This window comes from Vulpes vulpes, chromosome 1, assembly GCF_048418805.1.
Source record: "Vulpes vulpes isolate BD-2025 chromosome 1, VulVul3, whole genome shotgun sequence".
Classification (NCBI taxonomy): Eukaryota; Metazoa; Chordata; class Mammalia; order Carnivora; family Canidae; genus Vulpes; species Vulpes vulpes.
In genome coordinates, this window is record NC_132780.1 from 197,127,418 (window position 1) to 197,147,268 (window position 19,851).

General features: G+C 50.3%; 1 protein-coding gene across 1 annotated transcript; it reads left to right on the forward strand.

Annotated features, from left to right (window-relative positions):
- The first annotated feature begins 475 nt into the window (after window positions 1–475).
- Window positions 476–19,051, forward strand: CCN6 (cellular communication network factor 6). Its single transcript, XM_072749420.1, has 7 exons — window positions 476–587; window positions 2,312–2,513; window positions 9,872–10,128; window positions 13,506–13,754; window positions 15,733–15,884; window positions 17,325–17,518; window positions 18,567–19,051. Exons 1-6 carry the CDS (start codon window positions 476–478, stop codon window positions 17,454–17,456), a joined length of 1,104 nt encoding a protein of 367 aa, XP_072605521.1. The 3' UTR covers window positions 17,457–17,518; window positions 18,567–19,051.
- The last annotated feature ends 800 nt before the right edge of the window (window positions 19,052–19,851 follow it).

Sequence of the window (19,851 nt, forward strand, 5' to 3'; positions counted from 1 at the left end):
AGAGAGAGGAGCGGGAAAGTGTTGAGAACTCCATGCAAATTAATATCTCCGCGAATCGTCCTGCTATCGACTATTATGGGATGGCTAGGCCAGGCGGGGAGGTAGCGGGACACGGGGAGTAAATGCTTGGAGTGTCTGCTCTGTTTCCTGCTATCCGCGGGGCCTACTCTCGTGGTTGCCTCATAAATAAAAGGAAGATGCACCCACCCCGCTGTGTGGCCTTGAATCAGACCGGCCGGTACTTCCACAGCACTGGGCACAAAGGAGAGATCCCGGAGCACACACTTGTGAGCTGCGTGCTAGTGTCTAGCTTCACCCACGCAGATGCGGACCCTCCCGCAGAGTCCCCTTTACTACACCAACCGTGTACCCTCCCACAGGCAGCGAGTCAGGAACGAAGGAAGAAGGTGTGGGCTTGAACCTTGGCCTGTCCAGGTGGCTGAGCCTCCCCAGAAAGGGGAATATTCTAGCTGTGATGACGTGCCCCACAGCAGGATTTCAGGGCTCTCACAGGAAGGGCGGTGGGCCGTGCTCTGGGCAGATGGAGCTCGTCACCGTCACCGTCACCGTCACTGTCACCCTCAGAGGTGTGCATTTCACCCGTGCAGAGGGCGCTGGAGCAGGAGCCTTCCCCAACCCTCCAGGGGCTCCACCTTCAACTCATTAAGTGCCATGTCCTCAGAGACGTCCTCTCTGCCTCCCGATCTCCATGAGCTCCTCCTCCCCGCCATTCTTTCTTAGATTTTCTTGCTCCTTATCATTAGCCTTTCTTCAGTTTTTAGTTATGGACACTTGGTGTGTTTGTTTCCTGACCTCTCTCCCAGGAGGTTATAGGTGGCTCTAGAGGGCAGGAATGAAGGGTGTTTTATTGACCAACTACAATCACGTAATTTCAAGTTTTTAATACGTTAAATGAGGATAGGTAAGACTGCTTTTGCATACCTCACTGAGCTGTGAAATTGCCAAATAATGTGAAACTTCCTAGTAAATCATAAGACACGATGCACATATCAACTATGCACAGCGCCATGTGTTTGGAAGCACATCACAAGCCGAACACTTGTGCGGGGGCTTCCCAGGCAGATGAGCGTTTCGTTAAATGAGATAATAAAGGAAAGTGCTTGGAATAAAGGATGCACCCCGTGTTGCTGCTCATGGCCGGAAGTCGAAGAGGGCAGCCCCGACTTCTAAAAATATCTTATTCCCTTAGTCCATCTGTGGTAGGCTTGACACTAGGAGCGTGCCCATGGCTGGAGATGTGTAAACACGGGTGTCAGTGGGTAACCCAGGCCCCCCAGTTCTGTACACTTGGGCGGGGAGGGGGCTCACAGGTTGGTACTCAACCAAGATGTTCCTTTCCTCCTGAGAGGCAAGGACAGGGAGTATGACACTGTCCTGTGCAGAGAGATCACAGAGGGAGGGAAGACATTTCCAGAAAAACGGTGGCTGCTCCCAGCATCTCACAGGGAGCCAGTGGGAGGAGGCTGGGCCTCCTCAGAGATCCCTGGGGCATCACACTTGAACGGGGGCGCTGGAGCAGGAGGCCTGGAGTGGACCAGTACGCTTTGGCCAGACCGGCCAGGAGGACCGGCCCCGCTCCTGCCCTGCCCCTGCCCCCGCCCCCGCCCCTGCCCCGGTCCCGCCCCGGTCCCGCCCCGGCCCTGCTCCGCCCCTGCCCCGCCCCTGCCCCGCCCCTGCCCTGCCTCTACCCCTGCCCCCCGCCCCTGCCCTTGCCCCGGCCCCGCCCCTGCCCCGCCCCTGCCCCTGCTCCTGCCCCGCCCCTGCCCCCCGCCCCTGCCCTTGCCCCGGTCCCGCCCCTGCCCCGCCCCTGCCCTGCCTCTACCCCTGCCCCGCCCCTGCCCTGCCTCTACCCCTGCCCCCCCCCCCCCCCCCGCCCCTGCCCTTGCCCCGGTCCCTCCCCTGCCCCGCCCCTGCCCTGCCTCTACCCCTGCCCCACCCCCCCCGCCCCTGCCCTTGCCCCGGTCCCGCCCCTGCCCCGCCCCTGCCCTGCCTCTACCCCTGCCCCACCCCCCCCGCCCCTGCCCTTGCCCCGGTCCCGCCCCTGCCCCGCCCCTGCCCTGCCTCTACCCCTGCCCCCCGCCCCTGCCCTTGCCCCGGCCCCGCTCCTGCCCTGCCCCGCCCCCGCCCCTGCCCCTGCCTCTACCCCTGCCCCGCCCCTGCCCCGCCCCTGCCCTGCCTCTACCCCTGCCCCCCGCCCCTGCCCCGCCCCTGCCCTGCCTCTACCCCTGCCCCACCCCCCCCCGCCCCTGCCCTTGCCCCGGTCCCGCCCCTGCCCCGCCCCTGCCCTGCCTCTACCCCTGCCCCCCGCCCCTGCCCTTGCCCCGGCCCCGCTCCTGCCCTGCTCCGCCCCCGCCCCCTTCCCTGCCCCTGCCCAGGCGGCGTGCGGCGTCTCGGCGGGAGAGAGCCGCGGGGCAGGCGGGTCCCTGGGGCCGGGCGCGGGCAGCATGCGCGGGCGCCTCCTCTGCGCTCTGCTGGGCGCCGCGCTGGCACAGGTGAGCTCCCCCTCCCAGGGGCCCCGCGGGCTCGGTGGGAGGCAGGGGCGGCGGGGGCGGGGGCGGGGGGGGCGGGGGCGGGCAGAGGCCTGGGAGTCCGCGTTCCTGTGCAAGCGCCGCCCGCCGCACCGAGCCACGTTGTTCTCCAGGTGACGGGTTTGTAGCGCGGCAGCCTCGGGGAGGCGGCGGCAACCCCCCCCCACTCCAGGTGAAGGCGCTACGGCCTGCTCCCAGGTGTTGGCGCGGCTCGCGGACTTGAGCGCCCCGTCCTGGGGGGCCCGGCTCCCCCACCCCCACCCCCACCCCCACCCCCACCCCCATCCCCGCGGCCGGGTCAGCCTGGCCTCTGCCTTAGGCCCTGGGCCGAAGGTGCAAAGAGCGACCGGGGAAAAGCGATCCTGGCAGTTTTCTCCACTTAAGCCTCTCCTTGCTGGAGAGGAGCACTTCGGATATACATTTCTATTTATTTTTTTTTAGAGATTTTATTTATTCATTCATGAGAGACACACAGAGGAGGCAGAGACACAGGCAGAGGGAGAAGCAGGCCCCACGCAGGGAGCCCCATGGGGGACTCGATCCCGGGACCCCGGGACCAGGCCCTGGGTCGGAGGCAGACGCCCAACTGCTGAGTCACCCGGGCGCCCCAACATTTACGCTTTTAAAACATTCTCTTACTGTGCCTTTTCCCAGCTTAGGTGTCTCTCACTTTTCCTGCAAGGGAATCCGTCCATGAAGACTTTGAAATAAATAGTTCAAGCCACAGACCAAAGGGAAGTTTAATTTAACTGGAGCAATTCATTGCCTTCGTATTTTTTTAAATAAGCAGATGAAAACAGGATGACTTATTTATGGATATATTTACACAGGGGAGGTTACTGCCTGCCCAGAGGATGGAGCTTTTGAAAGCTTCTGGTGATCGGGAAAACACAGAAGTGTCTGAGTGAATAGTCAGTCGATTAGGGCAGTAAATTGTATTTTAGGAGACAAGAGATGGAAAGTTGTTATAGTTTATAGGGTGAGAGCTGAGATGACAAAATAATCCTAATAAGAATGCGGGTGGCACAGTTTACTTTCACTGAGAGCTGGAGGGGCACATTTCCCCAGTAGAAGTGAGATGGGGATGCCTCTCTCCCACTCTGCCCATCTTGAGAAAAGTCCTGCCGTTGTTGTGAATGGAGACCCTACAATGTATTCCTAAGCAGCAAATATTCCAGTACAGACAGATGTGTCCAAAATTAAAAGAAAAAAAAACATAAAAAGGCATTAAAATACAGAGACAAGAAAGTATTATTTTGCTTACTTTTGCCAGAATGAATTTTTGAGGAATAATACCTACCATTCATTGAGCATCTGCTATGTACCGAGCTAGGTATTTCAGTAATTATCTTAATCCTCAAAATAACCTTACAAGGTGGATATTAATAATTCCATTTTGCAGAGGAGGATTGAGGCTCAAAGGTTAAATAAATGATAGAAAGTGATTTAAGATCTCAGAGCTAGAATAAATAAATAAAATCGTTTAAAAAAAAATCCACCAAAGCTCAGCTCTGGTGTCAACTTTCTGTTGACACCAAAAGAGCCTCTTTTGGTGTACAGAGGTCTGTCTCATTTCTTTTCTGTCGTACCAAAAGAATCTGCTAACTCTTTTGTTGCTCTGAGATTTTGATTTTTGAAAACGATCAAAATGTCTGAAGAAAAAAGAAATCTATTGACCTATCTATCTTTATATTTTCCCACTATTGGCCATTTCAGGGACTCTTCATTACTTTGTATTTCTGAATTACCATCTATTGTAATTTTTCTCTAGACGGAAGATCTTCCTTTAATATTTCTTGTGACACAGATGTGCTAGCAACAGTTTTTCTCAGTTTTTGTTTAATTGGAAATTAAATTTCACTTTCACTTTTGAAAGATAGTTTCACTGGAGATAGAATTCTAGGTTGACAGGTTTTTTTTCCTCCTTTCAGTACTGGGTCTTGTTTTCTTCCTCCTCCCTTTTTTTTTTTTTAAGACTTCATTGTTTTTTGAATTTTATTTATCACAAGAGACCCAGAGAGAGAGGCAGAGACATAGGCAGAGGGAGAAGCAGGCTCCCTGCCAGGAGCCCGATGTGGGACTTGATGCCAGGATCCCGGCATCACGACCTGAGCCAATGACAGACACTTAACCACTGAGCCACCCAGGTGCCCCAAGACTTAATTTTTTTTAGAGTAGCTTTAAGATAACAGCAAATTTGAGGGGGTGCCTGGGTGGTGCAGTTGATTAAGCATCCACTTCATGGTTTCCGCTTAGGTCATGATCTCAGGGTCATGAGATGGAGCCCTGCATCAGGCTCGGTGCTCAGCATGGAAACTGCTTGAGATTCTTGCCCCATCTCCCTCTATCCCTCCCACTTGTGCTCTCTCTGTCCCTCAAATAAATACATACATCTTAAAAAAGAGATCACAGCAAATTTGAGAGGAAGGTACAGAGATTTCCTGTGTGCTACCTACTGGTACACATGCATAGCTTCCCCCATTATTAACATCCTCCACCAGAAGTGATGGACCTACGCTGATACATTATTACCCAGAGTCCAGAGTTTACCTTGGGGTTCACTTCTGGTGAGGTACATCCTGTGAGTTTGGACAAATGTATAATGACATGTATCCACCATTATAGTATCATAGAGGATTTTTGATGCCCTAAAAATCCTCTGTGCTCCAGCCATTTACCTCTTCCCTCAACCCCTGGCAGCTACTGATCTTGTTACTGTCTCCACAGCTTTGCCCTTTTCCAGAATGTCATGTAGTTGGAATCATACAGTATTTAGACTTTTCAGATTGGCTTCTTTCACTCATTTCTTTTTAGCACTGCATAATATTTCATGGCCTGGCTATGTCCAAGGCCCCCACTGAAGAACATCTTAATCTCTTTGGAAGTCAGGTCTCATTATTTTTGTTATTCTCTTGTATATAATGCTTCTCTTTTCTCACTCTGCTTTCAAGATTTTTTTTTCTTTATCTTTGGTTTTCAACAAGTTGCCTTGTGGCCTCAGAGATTATATAGAAATGCTTCAAGATTGGAAAGAGAAACAAGTGTCCGCAGGTGGGCAGTTTTGAGAATAGGCATTTCCTTAAGAGGCAGCGATATGAGGAAAGCATGGAGGAGGAAACTGAGCTGGTGGGTCTAGTAAGCAGTAAGACACAGGAAGAGAGTGCATTGAGAGTGAAGGCTGGAGAAGAAGGCATAAAACCAGCACAGGCTTTCGACAACATGCTTATAATTTTGATCTGCACAGTATACCCAGTAGGGGTCTATTCATGGGGTTTTAAGAGAGGAGTAGTAGAATCAGATATGTTTTTTAAAGGGATCCCTCCATCAGCAATGTGGTAGATTCATTTGGGAAGTCATTCTTGAGGAAGGAAGACCAGTTGGGAACATATTGCAATCCAACTCAGCAGCAGTGCAAACGGCGAGATGGTGACTAGTTCTAGAAATAGGAAGACAGTATTAGTCACTGAACGGCTATGGGAGGTGAGGGAGAGGAAGATGACCTGGGTGACTCCTGGCTTCCTAACTCCAAACTTTGAAGAAGCTGTCCAAAAGGGCAGAGGTGGGTGAGGGATGATAAGTTTAGGGAATGAGCTTTTTCCATGGTACATTCTAGTGGCGATGTCTAGTCGGTAGTCAGCTATATGGCTCTAGAGCTCGGTGGAGAGATCCTGGATGGAAATTTAGTTTTGAAGCTTGTGCAGGGTGGAAATCAAAGGCAAAGGGTAGACGAGATTGCTAAGAGACCGTGTGCAGAGTGTGAAATGCAATCCTTTAAGGTTATGAAACATTGATTAGTCTAAATGTAAGTCATACTCAGGGGGTAACGGGAGTCTGCAAAAGAGATTGAGAAATTATGTTGAGAGGTTAAGGGTGGAATTGGAAAGGTCTTGTGTCATGAAAGCCAAGGTAGAGGAGAAGATTAAGAAAGAGTCAAATACCCCAGAGACGTGGACAAGGGGATGACATAGAGGCGCCATGAATAGGAGCCCGATTGAGCGCCACTGAACCTGGCAGGGAGGCCTTGGGAAAAACTGAGAAGTAGACACTATTTCTACTCCCTTCTCCACCATTGTACTTCTGTCCCCCTCCTCCTTCTCCAGAATCCCAGCACCGTTTCCTCCAACTCCATCCTCACATTGTATCTTCAACCTGAATTGTAGCTGAAAGTGTTTCTCTGGGGGATACATTTTGCCAGTGATGAGACAAAAGGCTGGGGTGGAATGGTGGAATTTCAAACTAATGCTTTTAAAGGCAGGATTTTTGAGTTTGAAAGAGGCTTAGATCTCTGGATCAGTGCAAGTGCTTCAGTCTATTAAATAAAAATTGAGGGTTGATTATCCAAGTTACTTGCTAGGCGCTGTGCTAGGAGCCAAGAGTACACCCACAAATGAACCAGGGGCCTCTACGGCTGGATAGCGGTAAGCACGTGGAGAAGGCAGGCACTTACATAGGTAATTTCAGTACAAGGTCATGAAAAAGGGAGGCAGGGGAGTTGTAAGACGTTTTCTGGAAAAGCTGATACCTGACCAGCCAGGTGAAGGAGTGGGAGTTGGGGAAGCATGTTCGAGGCTGAAGGAACAGCATCAGATATGCAGGGAACTGCAGACAGTTGAACTTGCTAGAATGTAAGGAATGCAAGAGATGAAGAGGGCCCCCCGAATGCTGTGCTTTGGAGTTTGGGCTTATTCCTCTAAGTCAGTGACTTTCAGGTGTGAGGGATGAAGGAGAGGAGTAGGTGAGGTTGGCTTTCTGCTTCCTGGGAAATAGGAACTCAGTGGTTGGTGCCCCCATTCACTAAAATGGGAACCACTAGCTGAGGAGCAGTCTGTTGTGGGGAGGGAGGAAATGAGATGCTCACAGGGCATCAAAGTGGGTAGACCCAGTGGGAATTCGTGAGTTGCAAGCTTAGGGAGAGAGGTGCAGGCTGGAGAGGAGAGACAGATGCAGAGATTAGGTGGTTTGTCCAGGATCAAAGCTGGTGTGTGCCAGGACTTGGGCTAGGGAAGGAAGGCAGCAAGGGTTGAGAGCTCAGGCTCTGAAGTTTGCTGGTCTTGTTCAAATCCTTGTCCTACCACTTACTGAATATGATCTAGTTTGTATATAATCTGAGTTTCAGGGGCCTCATTTATAAAATGGGGTGTGTGGTTTCCAATTGCCACAAACTCAGTGGCTAAAACAACACAAGTGTATTATCTTTCAGTTCTGGACATCTGTAGTCTGCAAATGGGTCTCCTAGGGCTAAAATCAAGTGTTAGCAGGCCTCTGTTCTTTCGGGAGGGTCTAGGGAGGGCCTAGGGGAGAGTCCTTTGCTTGCCGCCTTTGGCAGCTTTTAAAGGCACCTGCACTCCTGGCACTTTTGCCTCTGCTTCTGTCATCTCAGCTTCTCTGACATTCCTGCCTCTCCACCCCTCTCCTTTTTTGAGAGAATGAGAGAATGTGTGCAAGTGGGGTAGAGTGACCCAAGTGGAAATCAAGAGTCAGATGCTTGCAAAATGCTCAGCATCAGGGAATTACAAATCAAAATGAGACACCAGCTCACACAGGTCAGAATGGCTAAAATTAACAACACGGAAACAACAGATGTTGGCGAGGATGAGGAGAAAGGGGAGCCCTCCCACACTGCGGGTGGGAATGCAGGCTGGTGCAGCCGCTCTGGGAGACAGTGTGGAGGTTCCTCAAGTTGAAAATAGAGCTGCCCTACAGCCTAGCAATCGCACGGCTCCGTATTTACCCCACAGATACAGATGTAGTGATCCGAAGGGGCGCCTGCACCCCAATGTTCACAGCAGCAATGTCCACCATAGCCAAAGTATGGAAAGGGCCCGGATGTCCAGCGACAGGTGAATGGATAAAGACGTGGCAGGTGTGTGTGTGTGCGTGAGTGTACTACTACTCAGCAATCAAAAAGAATGGAATCGTGCCATCTGCAATGACATGGATGGAGCTGGAGGGTATTATGCTGAGCGAAATAGTCAGAGAGACCATTGTGTGACTTCACTCATGTGGAATTTAAGAAACAAAGGAGAGGATCATAGGGGAGGGAGGGAGAAACACAACAAGGTGAAGTCAGAGAGAGAGACAAACCCTGAGAGACTTCTTACCAGAGGAAACAGCCTGAGGGTCGCTGGAGGGGAGGGGAGCCTCAAGGGGTATCCACTGTAGGGGGCCCTGACTAGGGGTGAGGAGAGGAGAGGGGAGGTACAGAGAGGGCTCTGAGTAGGGAGGGGGGGCACCCAGAAGCCAACGGAGAGGGTGCAGGGGGAGGAGGGGAGAGGCACCCCAAAAGTGACAGGGAGGGAGCAGGGGGGAGAAGGGAAAGGCACCCTGAAAGTGGAGGGAGAGGGCACAGGGAGAGGGGAGAGGCACCCTGAAAGCGGGGGGGGGGGGGGGGGGGGGGGGAGGGCGCAGGGGCAGGAGGGGAGAGGCACCCCGAAAGTGGACAGGAAGGGTGCAGGGGGAGGAGGGGAGAGGCACCCCGAAAGTGGACAGGAAGGGTGCAGGGGGAGGAGGGGAGAGGCACCCGAAAAGCTGACAGGGAGGGCGTAGCGGGGAGAAGGGAGAGGCACCCTGAAAGCGGAGGGAGAGGGCACAGGGGCAGGAGGGGAGAGGCACACCGAGATCCGCTGGGGGAGGAGGGGAGGGGCACCCAGGAAGCGAAGGGAGAGGGCGCAGGGGGGAAGAGGGGAGAGGCACCCCGAGAGCGGACTGGGAGGGCGCAGGGGGTACACGGGAGGAGGGGAGAGGCACCCTGAAAGCGGAGGGAGAGGGAACAGGGAGAGGGGAGAGGCACCCAGATGGGGGGGGGGGGGAAGGGCGCAGGGGCAGGAGGGGAGAGGCACCCCAAAAGCTGACAGGGAGGGCGTAGGGGGGAGAAGGGAGAGGCACCCTGAAAGCGGAGGGAGAGGGCACAGGGAGAGCGGAGAGGCACCCAGATGGGGGGGGGGGAGGGCACAGGGGCAGGAGGGGAGGGGCACACAGAGATCCCCTGGGGGAGGAGGGGAGAGGCACCCAGGAAGCCCAGGGAGAGGGCGCAGGGGGGAGGAGGGGAGAGGCACCCCGAAAGCTGAGGGAGAGGGCACAGGGAGAGGGGAGAGGCACCCTGAAAGCTGGGGGAGAGGGTGCAGGGTCATGAGGGGAGGGGCACCCGAGAGCCTCCGGGGAGGGCGCAGGGGCGCGCAGGGGGAGGCCGGCCGCGGAGGGAGCGCGGGGGGAGCGCGGGGGGAGCGCGGGGGGAGCGCGGGGGGAGCGCGGGGGGAGCGCCGGCGCAGGTGCCGAGCCCCCCCCCCCCCGTGGCCGCGCGTGACCCGCGTGGGTGCCCGGAGGTGTGCTGCAGGGCGGCGGCGGCGGCGGCGGCGGAGCGGCGGGGGGCGGCCCGTGTGCCGCTGGCCCTGCGAGTGCGGCGCGCGGCCCCGCTGCGGCCCCGGGGTGAGCCTGCTGACCGACGGCTGCGGGTGCTGCGAGGTCTGCGCCAGGCAACTGGGCGACGCGTGCACCGAGGCGGACGTGTGCGACCCGCACCGGGGCCTGTACTGCGACTACTCGGCGGACCGGCCGCGGTTCGAGACGGGCGTGTGCGCGCGTGAGTGCGCGGGGCCTGCGGGCGGGGGTCGGCGGGGCCTGCGCGGAGCGGCGGGTGCTCCCGGGCCCTTGGCGCCTGGGCCCCACGGTGGGGCGCAGCCCGCGTCCGGCCTTCCTGCCCCTGAAACGGATCGTGCTTCGGGCGTCGGGGTGGGGAGGCCGCCGCGCACCGCTTCAGCCTCAGCCTTTCCAAATAACCCGCAGGCCATCGTGGTCTGTTTTTTAAAGATTATTTATTCATTCATGAAATTCACAGAGAGAGAGAGAGAGAGGCAGAGCCACAGGCAGAGGAGAAGCAGGCCCCGTGCAGGGAGCCCGACGCGGGACTCGATCCCGGGCCTCCAGGGCCAGGCCCTGGGCCGAAGGCGGCACTAAATCGCCGAGCCACCCGGGGATCCCCACCGTAGGTTTTTAAAAAAAATTTATTTAAAAAATTTCCCCCCATCTAGTTTCTAGCTGAGGCAGACGCGTGAAGAGGAAGGCCAGAGGGACCCCCAATCACACCCCGACCCCCAGCTTTAGGGGCTCTAGCTCTGGACACTGCTTAAGACCGCCTCAGTCTATCCCTTGACAGCAATTCAGGATCCCAATTTACCTAGGATTAAACTTTTTTCTTTTCTTTCTTTCTTTTTTCTTTTTTAAAGATTTTCTTGGGACGCCTGGGTGGCTCAGCAGTTGAGCGTCTGCCTTCAGCCCAGGACGTGACCCTGGGGTCCCAGGATCGAGTCCCACATCGGGCTCCCTGCATGGAGCCTGCTTCTCCCTCTGCCTGTGTCTCTGCCTCTCTCTCTGTGTATCTCTCATGAATAAATAAATAAAATCTTAAAAAAATTAATAATCAAGTGAGCAAGAGCAGGGGCAGGGGCAGAGGGAGAGGGGGTCGCGGCCTCCTCCCCGGGCCAGGAGCCCTCGTGGGCCCCATCCCGGGACCCCAGGATCATGACCTGAGGACCTGAGCCACAGGAGAATGCTTACCCCAGTGAGCCGCCCAGGCGCCCCCCAGATTAAGATTCCTGGGGAAGAGCAAGCCTGAGGGCCAGAGCAGGGGCAGGGGCAGCCCACGGTGCTAGGCTGTGTGGTTCCCAATGTGGGCACCAGGCTCGGGCGAGTGATCACACCCTGGGCTGAAGGCGGTGCTAAACCGGTGGGCCACCAGGGCTGCCCTCTATTGGAATTTAATGCATTTAAATGGATTAGAAATTTATTTTATTTATTTTTAAGATTTTATTTATTCTTTCATGAGAGACACACATGGAGAGAGAGGCAGAGGGAGAAGCAGGCTCCATGCAGGGAGCCCGACGTGGGACTCAATCCCGGGTCTCCAGGATCAGGCCCTGAGCCAAAGGTGGCACTAAACTGCTGAGCCACCTGGGCTGCCCTAAATGGATTAGAAATTTAAAAATACCTAACTAATTCATTTAAAAAGAGCAAACCTGTTGCAACTTGACGGGAATACATATATTTATGAAAAATACTTTATTTTCTAAAAGGCAGAAAAATTTAGTGAGAAGAATGGACTGTTTTACATTTTTGCCCCTTTCTCCAATGTCTGGCTTAAACGGGAGATCGATAGATTTCCGCTTTCCGTCTATTCCTGTGTGTTCTTTTGGTTGAAATATATGAAGGGAACGCAGCCTCACACAGATGGGGTCCTTGGAAAAGGCAGGAATATTTTAACAGAGTTTTCAGATAATTGTGAATATTCCTTTTGATATTATATTAGAACCTGAGAAGTAGTAGTGTCTTGGGAATTAGCTGCATCGTGGAGTCAGAAACCACGTCCGTGAATGTGCCAAGCTCTGTGACCGTGGAATGCACTGGTCTCTCCAAGACCCACTTGGAGTGTGTCTTTTACTCAGAAGTGATTTTCTTTCTTTTTTTTTTTTTTTAAGATTTTATTTATTTATTCCTGAGAGACACAGAGAGAGCAAGAGGCAGAGACACAGGCAGAGGGAGAAGCAGGTGCCATGCAGGCAGGGAGCCCGACGTGGGCCTCGATCCTGGGAATCTGGGATCACGACCTGAGCTGAAGGCAGCGCTCAGCCGTTGAGCCACCCGGGCGTCCCGCAGACGTGATTTTCTGATACCACGCAGTGGTTATTTGGAAAGTGCTGGTTTGGAACAGTGGTGATGTAGCTGTTCCAAATACCCATACACTTAACCATGTAATATTTTTAACAAATCCTGCAAGTTGATGCTGACCTCGTGGGAAGCTCTGCACGTCGGCAGCTACGGAGGCTGGTTTCCGCTCGCACGCCTGCCTCCGTCCTGTCACGGGCCACTTCTCTTTTCCTTGAAGTGACACAGGCTCACTGTTGACTTTCAAGGAAACGTCTGCTGGAACCCGAGTGATCGTGGTTTCCCCGTGAGTCATTTCTGTCGGTGGCATTCCTACTGCAGCAGGGGTCGCTTCAGCCCCAAACCCCAACGACGGGGGGAGGCGCTTCTCCTCGAGATGCTATTGTGTCTGCAAAACTGCTCTGCGCCTACCTCCTTGTGTCCCGCAGGATATTAAAAAGACATATATTTGATGATTAGGATTTATTTTTATTTTTTAAATTAAAAAAATTTTTTTTGATGATTAGGATTTATTTTTATTTTTTAAATTAAAAAAAATTTTTTTTTGATGATTAGGATTTAACACAGTGATTTTTGCTGTGCTGTCAGGACAGTATTGAGTAAAGTTAGCTTTTTTTTTTTTTTTCCAAAAAGTACATTTCTGGACAAGTAGCGGCGGCAAGGCCAGACTACGGAGACCACCTGTCCAGTCTGGGGGATGCTGAGCTTCCAGCTGCAGCTCCCGCCCCCGTTACAAACACCAACGCGGGGTAAAAAGCCGGGCACAGCTTAGTATCTTGAGCAAAGGCTTTGACCTTGCAGATCCAAGAGGTCCGAGGGGTCACAGCCTCGGAGAACTGCTACTCGGGGTCACAAATGCCTGTCGGAGGAGTGGGCGCCCCTTCCAGTTGTCGCGGCGGCGGCATTAGGTACCGTGCAGCCCCGCAGCTTAACCCATGCTGGCTTCTCCCGCCCTCACGCAGCTCGTTTCCTACGTCCCTGCTACTGTTGGATTCCTGGGAACACCTGTGACCAGCCGTGTGACTTGCAGTCACCGTGCCCCCCGCCATCCTCGCCGTGATCCGGAACGGGGGGCCCGTGCCTGGTCACTTCTGAGGGACCAACCGGGGCTGAGGGCCTACAATGAAAATGTCTCATTTTCACCTTGTGGCTCATGTTCTGAGAAGGAGGCTCCGGCCGGGAGCCTAAGTGACTGAGGACGCTGCTCCTCGAGGGAGAGGGCTGTCCCCGTGGTCCCCCCGGGGAGGCCTGGGCTAACAGGGTGGCCTCCTCGGTGACCTTGCGCTTCTGTCTTTTCAGACCTTGTCGCTGTGGGGTGCGAGTTCAACAGGGTACACTATCATAATGGCCAGGTCTTTCAGCCCAGCCCCCTGGTGAGCTGCCTCTGCGTGAGCGGGGCCATTGGGTGCACACCCCTGCTCCTTCCGACGCCGGCCGACAGCGACAGCGGCTGCTCTGGGGCTCAAGACAGAAAGAAGCCTGACGGACTCGACTGTGGCCGGGGGCCGTCCCGACAGCAGCTTTCAACAAGCTACAGAACAAGGCCGGGTGCGTAGACGCGTGTCTGTTGGTTCATGTGGCTTCTCGGGGTCTCGTCTCCTGTTCCTTTGATGAACCAGAGGTTCCCGGGCCAGTGTGAGATTTGGTCTGGCTGAGCCATCTCTCAGTCTCATAATGTTTAGAGTTTTCCAGTAGAACATTCCAGTGCTTCAAAGCGCTGCTCTGCTCGGTCAGAGGAAACTCTTCTAGGCCTCTGCTCCTTCCCGCGCTACCCCTTCTCAGGAAAGCGGAGCAAACCTGGCTCCCAGGCACCCTGAGGAGAACTTGCACTCGTCTCCATGTGTTACGAGCCAGAAGGGAGAACCATCCAGTCTCCGAAATTTTCCAAGGCAGCTTTGCTACAGGATGCAGGCAGAGCTGGAAGGCTGCTGGTTAAAAATATTTGAGGCTATGCTTCGAACGTGTGAGCGTCATTTCTGAAAACAGAAAACTGCTGACATGACATTATCATTTCATTTGCTCGGAGATAGGGCGAATAGGCAGTAGAGCTCTGAGCTCTGTCCGCAGTCACCAGCCTCCCTCTACGGAGACACAGGTGCGGGCGTCTGGAAGGAGGCCGCCCAGGTAAGCGGGCGGGAGGCCCACACCCGTGGGGAGACCCCGCGTCGCTCGCCGTTTGCAGCGAGCGTCACCGTATTCATAGAGGCTGTGTTCTGGTCAGCTCGAAGCTAACATCTTTTTTTTTTTTTTTGCAACAATTTAACTTTTTTTTTTTTTTGAAGCTAACAGCTTATTTAAGTGCCAGGGATGGGAGTTTCAAAAACCCCAACGAATGAAGCATAGGTGAGGAAAGACACAGATGGTTCCGTATTCATGCCCAGTTATTGTTCATGTCTCTGTGTTTTCACTCAGGAATCAAGAAGGCCTTTTTTTTTTTTTTTTTTTTTTTGCATCGAAATTTAGAGCTTAGTAAATGAAAGGCGCCGTGGAGATGCATCTACACTGAAAGCTCTCAAGTTCACTTCTATTATATGGATATTTAGTAAAAGCAACTGTGGTCCGAGAAATTAGTTTTAGGTGTTTGAAAATGAACTCTAGGAAAGGAACATTCTCGGAGACTTCCAATACGCCAGTTACTTTGGGAGCAGTTGAACAGGTTGTGGTGAATTTGCATCCAGCACACTTCATCGTTCAGCTAATAGCATGACACTACTCGCGCTCTAAAACCTCCGAGATGATAAGCCAAACTCTTCTTTGTTCGAAAGGTGCAGGAACACTTGATTTTCTGCATTGGATCTGAGGGGCTCAGGGTGAGGTCTTGGGACCCGCGCGTGAACCTCGCTGGTGAGAAAATGCCTTAGGCTAGCAGTTTGCACAAGTGAAAGCCCCTTGGATCAGGTTCAGTTGGTCTCCTTTGTGGCGGAAGGCCAGTTCCAGAGGATTCATTTGGGACCTGGTTCGCAGGGGGTGTTAGGTGGCCATTCTTTGTGGCGAGTGCTTTGCTACAAAAAAAAAAAAAAAAAAAAAATCTGCCACTGTGCTCTGTGGTCGTAGAGGTCACAGGCCTGGGTGTGTTTCAGAGGACGTGTACGTCTCTCCCCTGCTTAACTGAAACTGTTCATGGGCCCAAGCAGAGGTGTGGTTTTTCGAATCAAGCACAATGACACACACACACTTAAGGTATATTTGTGACAGTAACTTACACGCTTCCTTAGCGCCAGGCAGCCCGTGGTTGGGGTTGGGATCCAGCCCCTGTCGGCTCAGTATGAAGCACGCAGTGACGTGATGCCCCCATGCTTTTCCTCCCTGCTCACCAAATGCTAAATAACCTCTTAACTTTAGAAGCTCTTCTGGTTTTCTTGCTTTTTAATGGATGTTAACTTCCTGAACGGCAGCTCTTAGCTTAACTTTAAGGGGGTTATTGGTAAGATGATCATCTAACCTGCCTTTATTTATTGCAGATGCGTGCCGGGCTTTTAATCTGCTTCCTGCATTGAGGTCTTTAAACTGTTGTCTACCTTTCCAGGTATCTTCATGTTTCTGCTTCCTCTCCCTCAGCTGCTTGTGCAATCGCAAGATCCAACTGCAATAACACTGAGAGCTGCAAAGTATCATTTTATTCAGAGACGGCAGATGCTGGCAGATGCTTCAAAGCGGCTGATGTTTCCCATCAAGAAGGCAGTTGGCGGGGGCCTGGGTGGGTGGGAGGGGGCAGGAGGAGGGTGTCTTTTCAGTTTTATTTATTTATTTAAAAGATTTTACTTATTTATTCATGAGAGACACAGAGAGAGGGGCAGAGACACAGGCAGAGGGAGAAGCAGCTCCCTGTGGGGAGCCCGATGTGGGACTTCGACCTGAGCCGAAGGCAGATGCTCAAGCACTGAGCCACCCAGGTGCCCCCTTTTCAGAGTTTTAAACTGGCACTTTGAAGTAACGTAGCCAGAATGCTGCTATGTCCAACTGCAGACTCAGACTTATACCAAGCATCCATTTGGGATGCATATTAACCTTAGGAAATGCTTTGAGACAATGAACCCATGTGTAGTTTGTTTAAAATGAACTTAAAATGGCTAAATTCATTCATGAGCAGAAGAAGCTCCCAATGGATTTCTAAGAAGATGGAAGAGTTATTTTGTACCGCACCACACTGTATTTTCGTTATTCATCCCCTTGCCCTCCCTTCTGCTAAGCAGGAATCAGTGGAGGGGGCTCCATCTAACCACCGGCTTACCCCCCCCCCCCCATAAATCTATCCATCTTTTCTTTTGGGTTGTCTTTTTCTAGAGCTGATTTGAAATGGCTAGTCCATGGAAGGAATACCATGGGCCTGATACCATAGGGAATGCAGCAATTAAGTTGAATGAATAAAATAGATTACACATTTGCCATGACTTAGTCTATGGCTATTCTGATTACTTCAGTGTAATGCAGAGAATTTTCTAAAAGACTAGATTAAGGGGCACCTGGGTGGCTCAGTGGTTGAGAGTCTACCTTTGGCTCAGGGCATACCTCGGGGTCCTGGGATCAAGTCCTGCATTGGGCTCCCTACAGGGAGCCTGTTCCTCCCTCTGCCTGTCTCTGCCTCTTTGTGTTTCTCATGAATAAATAAATAAAATCTTAAAAAAAAAAAAAAAAGACTAGATTAAAACAAGTGGAGGAAAAAACTGGGCTCAATAGGTTGTTCTCGACTAGAACTTTTTTATTTTAGGTTTTAACATACTACAAAATTTAATATTAAGACATTGTTCTGATTAATATCTTGAATTCCTTAATCCTACTACTGTCTGTTTCATTATTGAAAATAATATCCAGCAAGATGTGAGAATGAGAGAAAACGCAGTAGTTTAATACTTGGTGAGTTAAGCCGAAGCAAGTGGGTGCATCTACTCAGATTTTCAAAGATAAAGATTTTTCTTCTTCCTAAGAAATTGGACTATAACATTTGCTTGCAAGGTAATTTGGAAAGTGGGAAGAGGAGAGAACGAGTTAGACCAGAAGCTTATTCTGAATTACATTACATAAAAGGTTCTGATCTATTAACTATTAGCTGAAAAATATTAAAAGTTGTCTATGTATTTAGATACACATCTACTCTCCCCGCCCCCCCTTTATTTTTAGCTTATAGGAACCTCCCGCTTATTTGGAAAGGAAAATGTCTTGTGCAAGCAACAAAGTGGACTCCTTGCTCCAGAACGTGTGGGATGGGAATATCTGATCGGGTCACCAATGAAAATAGCAACTGTAAAATGAGAAGAGAGAGAAGACTGTGTTATATTCAACCTTGTGACAGTAATATATTAAAGAGAGTAAAGGTGAAACTTAAATTTGATGTAACTTCATTATAATTCAATATTAAAGAGAGTCCTAAAAAGTGCAAGTGTGTTTCAGGGGAGAGATTGGGTGTGACTCTTATAAAAATAAAATCGCCTCCGGGTAACTCTTAAAGTCAAATGATCTCGGAGAACAAAGATTAATCTAATTGCACTTCATGGGGAAAATCCTACCCAGCGAAGGGGTAATGTTAACCTGTTGATTCTACTCTAACAGCTTAACAGTGTGGGTCCTGGCCAGCCTGCTTGGCTGTGGTATACCCACCATGTACGTCTTTTAAAAGTAGATCCTTTTCGGATTCCAATTTTTTAGAATATATTAATTTTATGTGGTGGAGTCAAGGCAATGGATAACAGATTTTGGTTGCTGCATCGTAATTATTGAAACAGACCTTACAAACATCAGAGAAGTTCTGATCTTGGTTATGGATCACCAAGTAGGAGGGGGAACCCACCATTTCCAAAATGCTCTGTGCTTAGATAGTAAACTTGCCAAAGGACTATGATAACATATTCACACTAGAATTGTTTGGTATAATTAGAGCTGGTCCTTCTAGGGCAAGGCAAGATGACGGTCTCAAGAGTAAGTCTAAGGAATGCCAAAACTCATCTCCAGGTTATTCCCGATCATAGTAAGAAGCTGACAACTCAATTTTAAAGGAATTAAGATAGGTATTCATTTATTCATCCACTCAAAACCACCTATGTTAGGGAATTTGCTGTCTTAGGTAAATAAACATTTAATAAGACATGGCCTTTGATATTAAAGAAGACAGAAAAGTTCTCACTATAGAAATTGTGGAACAAAGTGAAGGGTGGACAGCAAAAAAAATTGGGGAGTGGCTCCTACATTATGATGGGACAGGAACAGGGGGGCACAGACCCCTGGCGAGGGGATTTCAAAGGTAGGAGAGTGGGGAAAGTCACTGCCCGCGTTTGTGTTTCCGCATTTGTTTCCATATATAGTACTACTTTTTCTAAACTCTTGTATTCGGATTAAAGAATGACTTAATGTTATGTGCCTTTTCAGATCCCGAAAGGAAAAACGTGCCAACCTACTTTCCAACTCTTCAAAGCTGAGAAATTTGTCTTTTCTGGATGCTCAAGCACTCAGAGTTATAAACCCACTTTTTGTGGAGTATGTGTAGATAAGAGATGCTGTGTTCCTAATAAGTCGAAAATGATCACCATTCAATTTGATTGCCCAAATGAAGGCTCATTTACATGGAAGATGCTGTGGATTACATCTTGTGTATGTCAAAGAAACTGCAGAGATCCAGGAGATATATTTTCTGAGCTTGAGATCCTATAAAACCTAGTATATGGGAAAAGTTAGGTTCAGGTGATTATGTCATTACCTAAGAAAATTGGAATGGTTTCAAAAGGGTGGCAAATCTTATTGGTTTAAAACAGTAAGAATGCCTACCTATTCTCAGATGACTATCTTTAAGGCATTAGAAGCTATTAAAAAGGTTCTCTTAAAAATAAATGTAAAACTTGGTACAGCTCTTTCTGCTTATGGGTCCTGTCCCGGTGCTTTAATAAAACCACCTTTTTTTGCATCCCCCCCATATATAAAAATATATATATATATATATATATATATAAAATGTTAAAACTATATGTGTGTATATATATATATATATAAATTTATATAATGTTAAAAATCTTAAAAGTAAACTTTAAAATGTGTAATTATGAAATACACAGTTGCTTTCATCTACATACATACATATTCCATACATAATGGAAAAGTGATTCAATTTACAAGAAAGCATTTTACTCTATAATCTAGAATACTTTGTTGAAGATGTGTAAAAAGTTTAGAGCTTTTTCGGAACTTCTTTAAAACTTTATCTGTACTTTGACAATGTAACCTAGGATTCCATCAGATGATAATCATTACATGGTGTGTGAGATTCTAGGTTTAATTCTTAAATAGGACAACGATTAAACTGTCAATGTACTTATAACTTCCACTGCCCTAGTCTGAGTATCAGGTTTATTAAGATTTCTTTTGGAAGGAGAAAATAGAACTTCTTTGGCCATTGGTGACCACTGTAATCTAAAAGTTTTTATACCAAATACTGTAAAATATTACATTTCCAAGATAAAGATCAAGAGCAGTATCCTTACTTTGAAAAGTAAAAAAACTTAAAAACTTAACACTGAAGGAAGCACAGATGACTTGGCTTGAAAATAAACTGTCCCTAAAAATTACTTCCTTAAATGATAACTCCACCTATGGATTTAAAATATAAATTGTATTTAAGGATAAGTTAACATTAAAACTGTAACCGGAGATTACAATACCT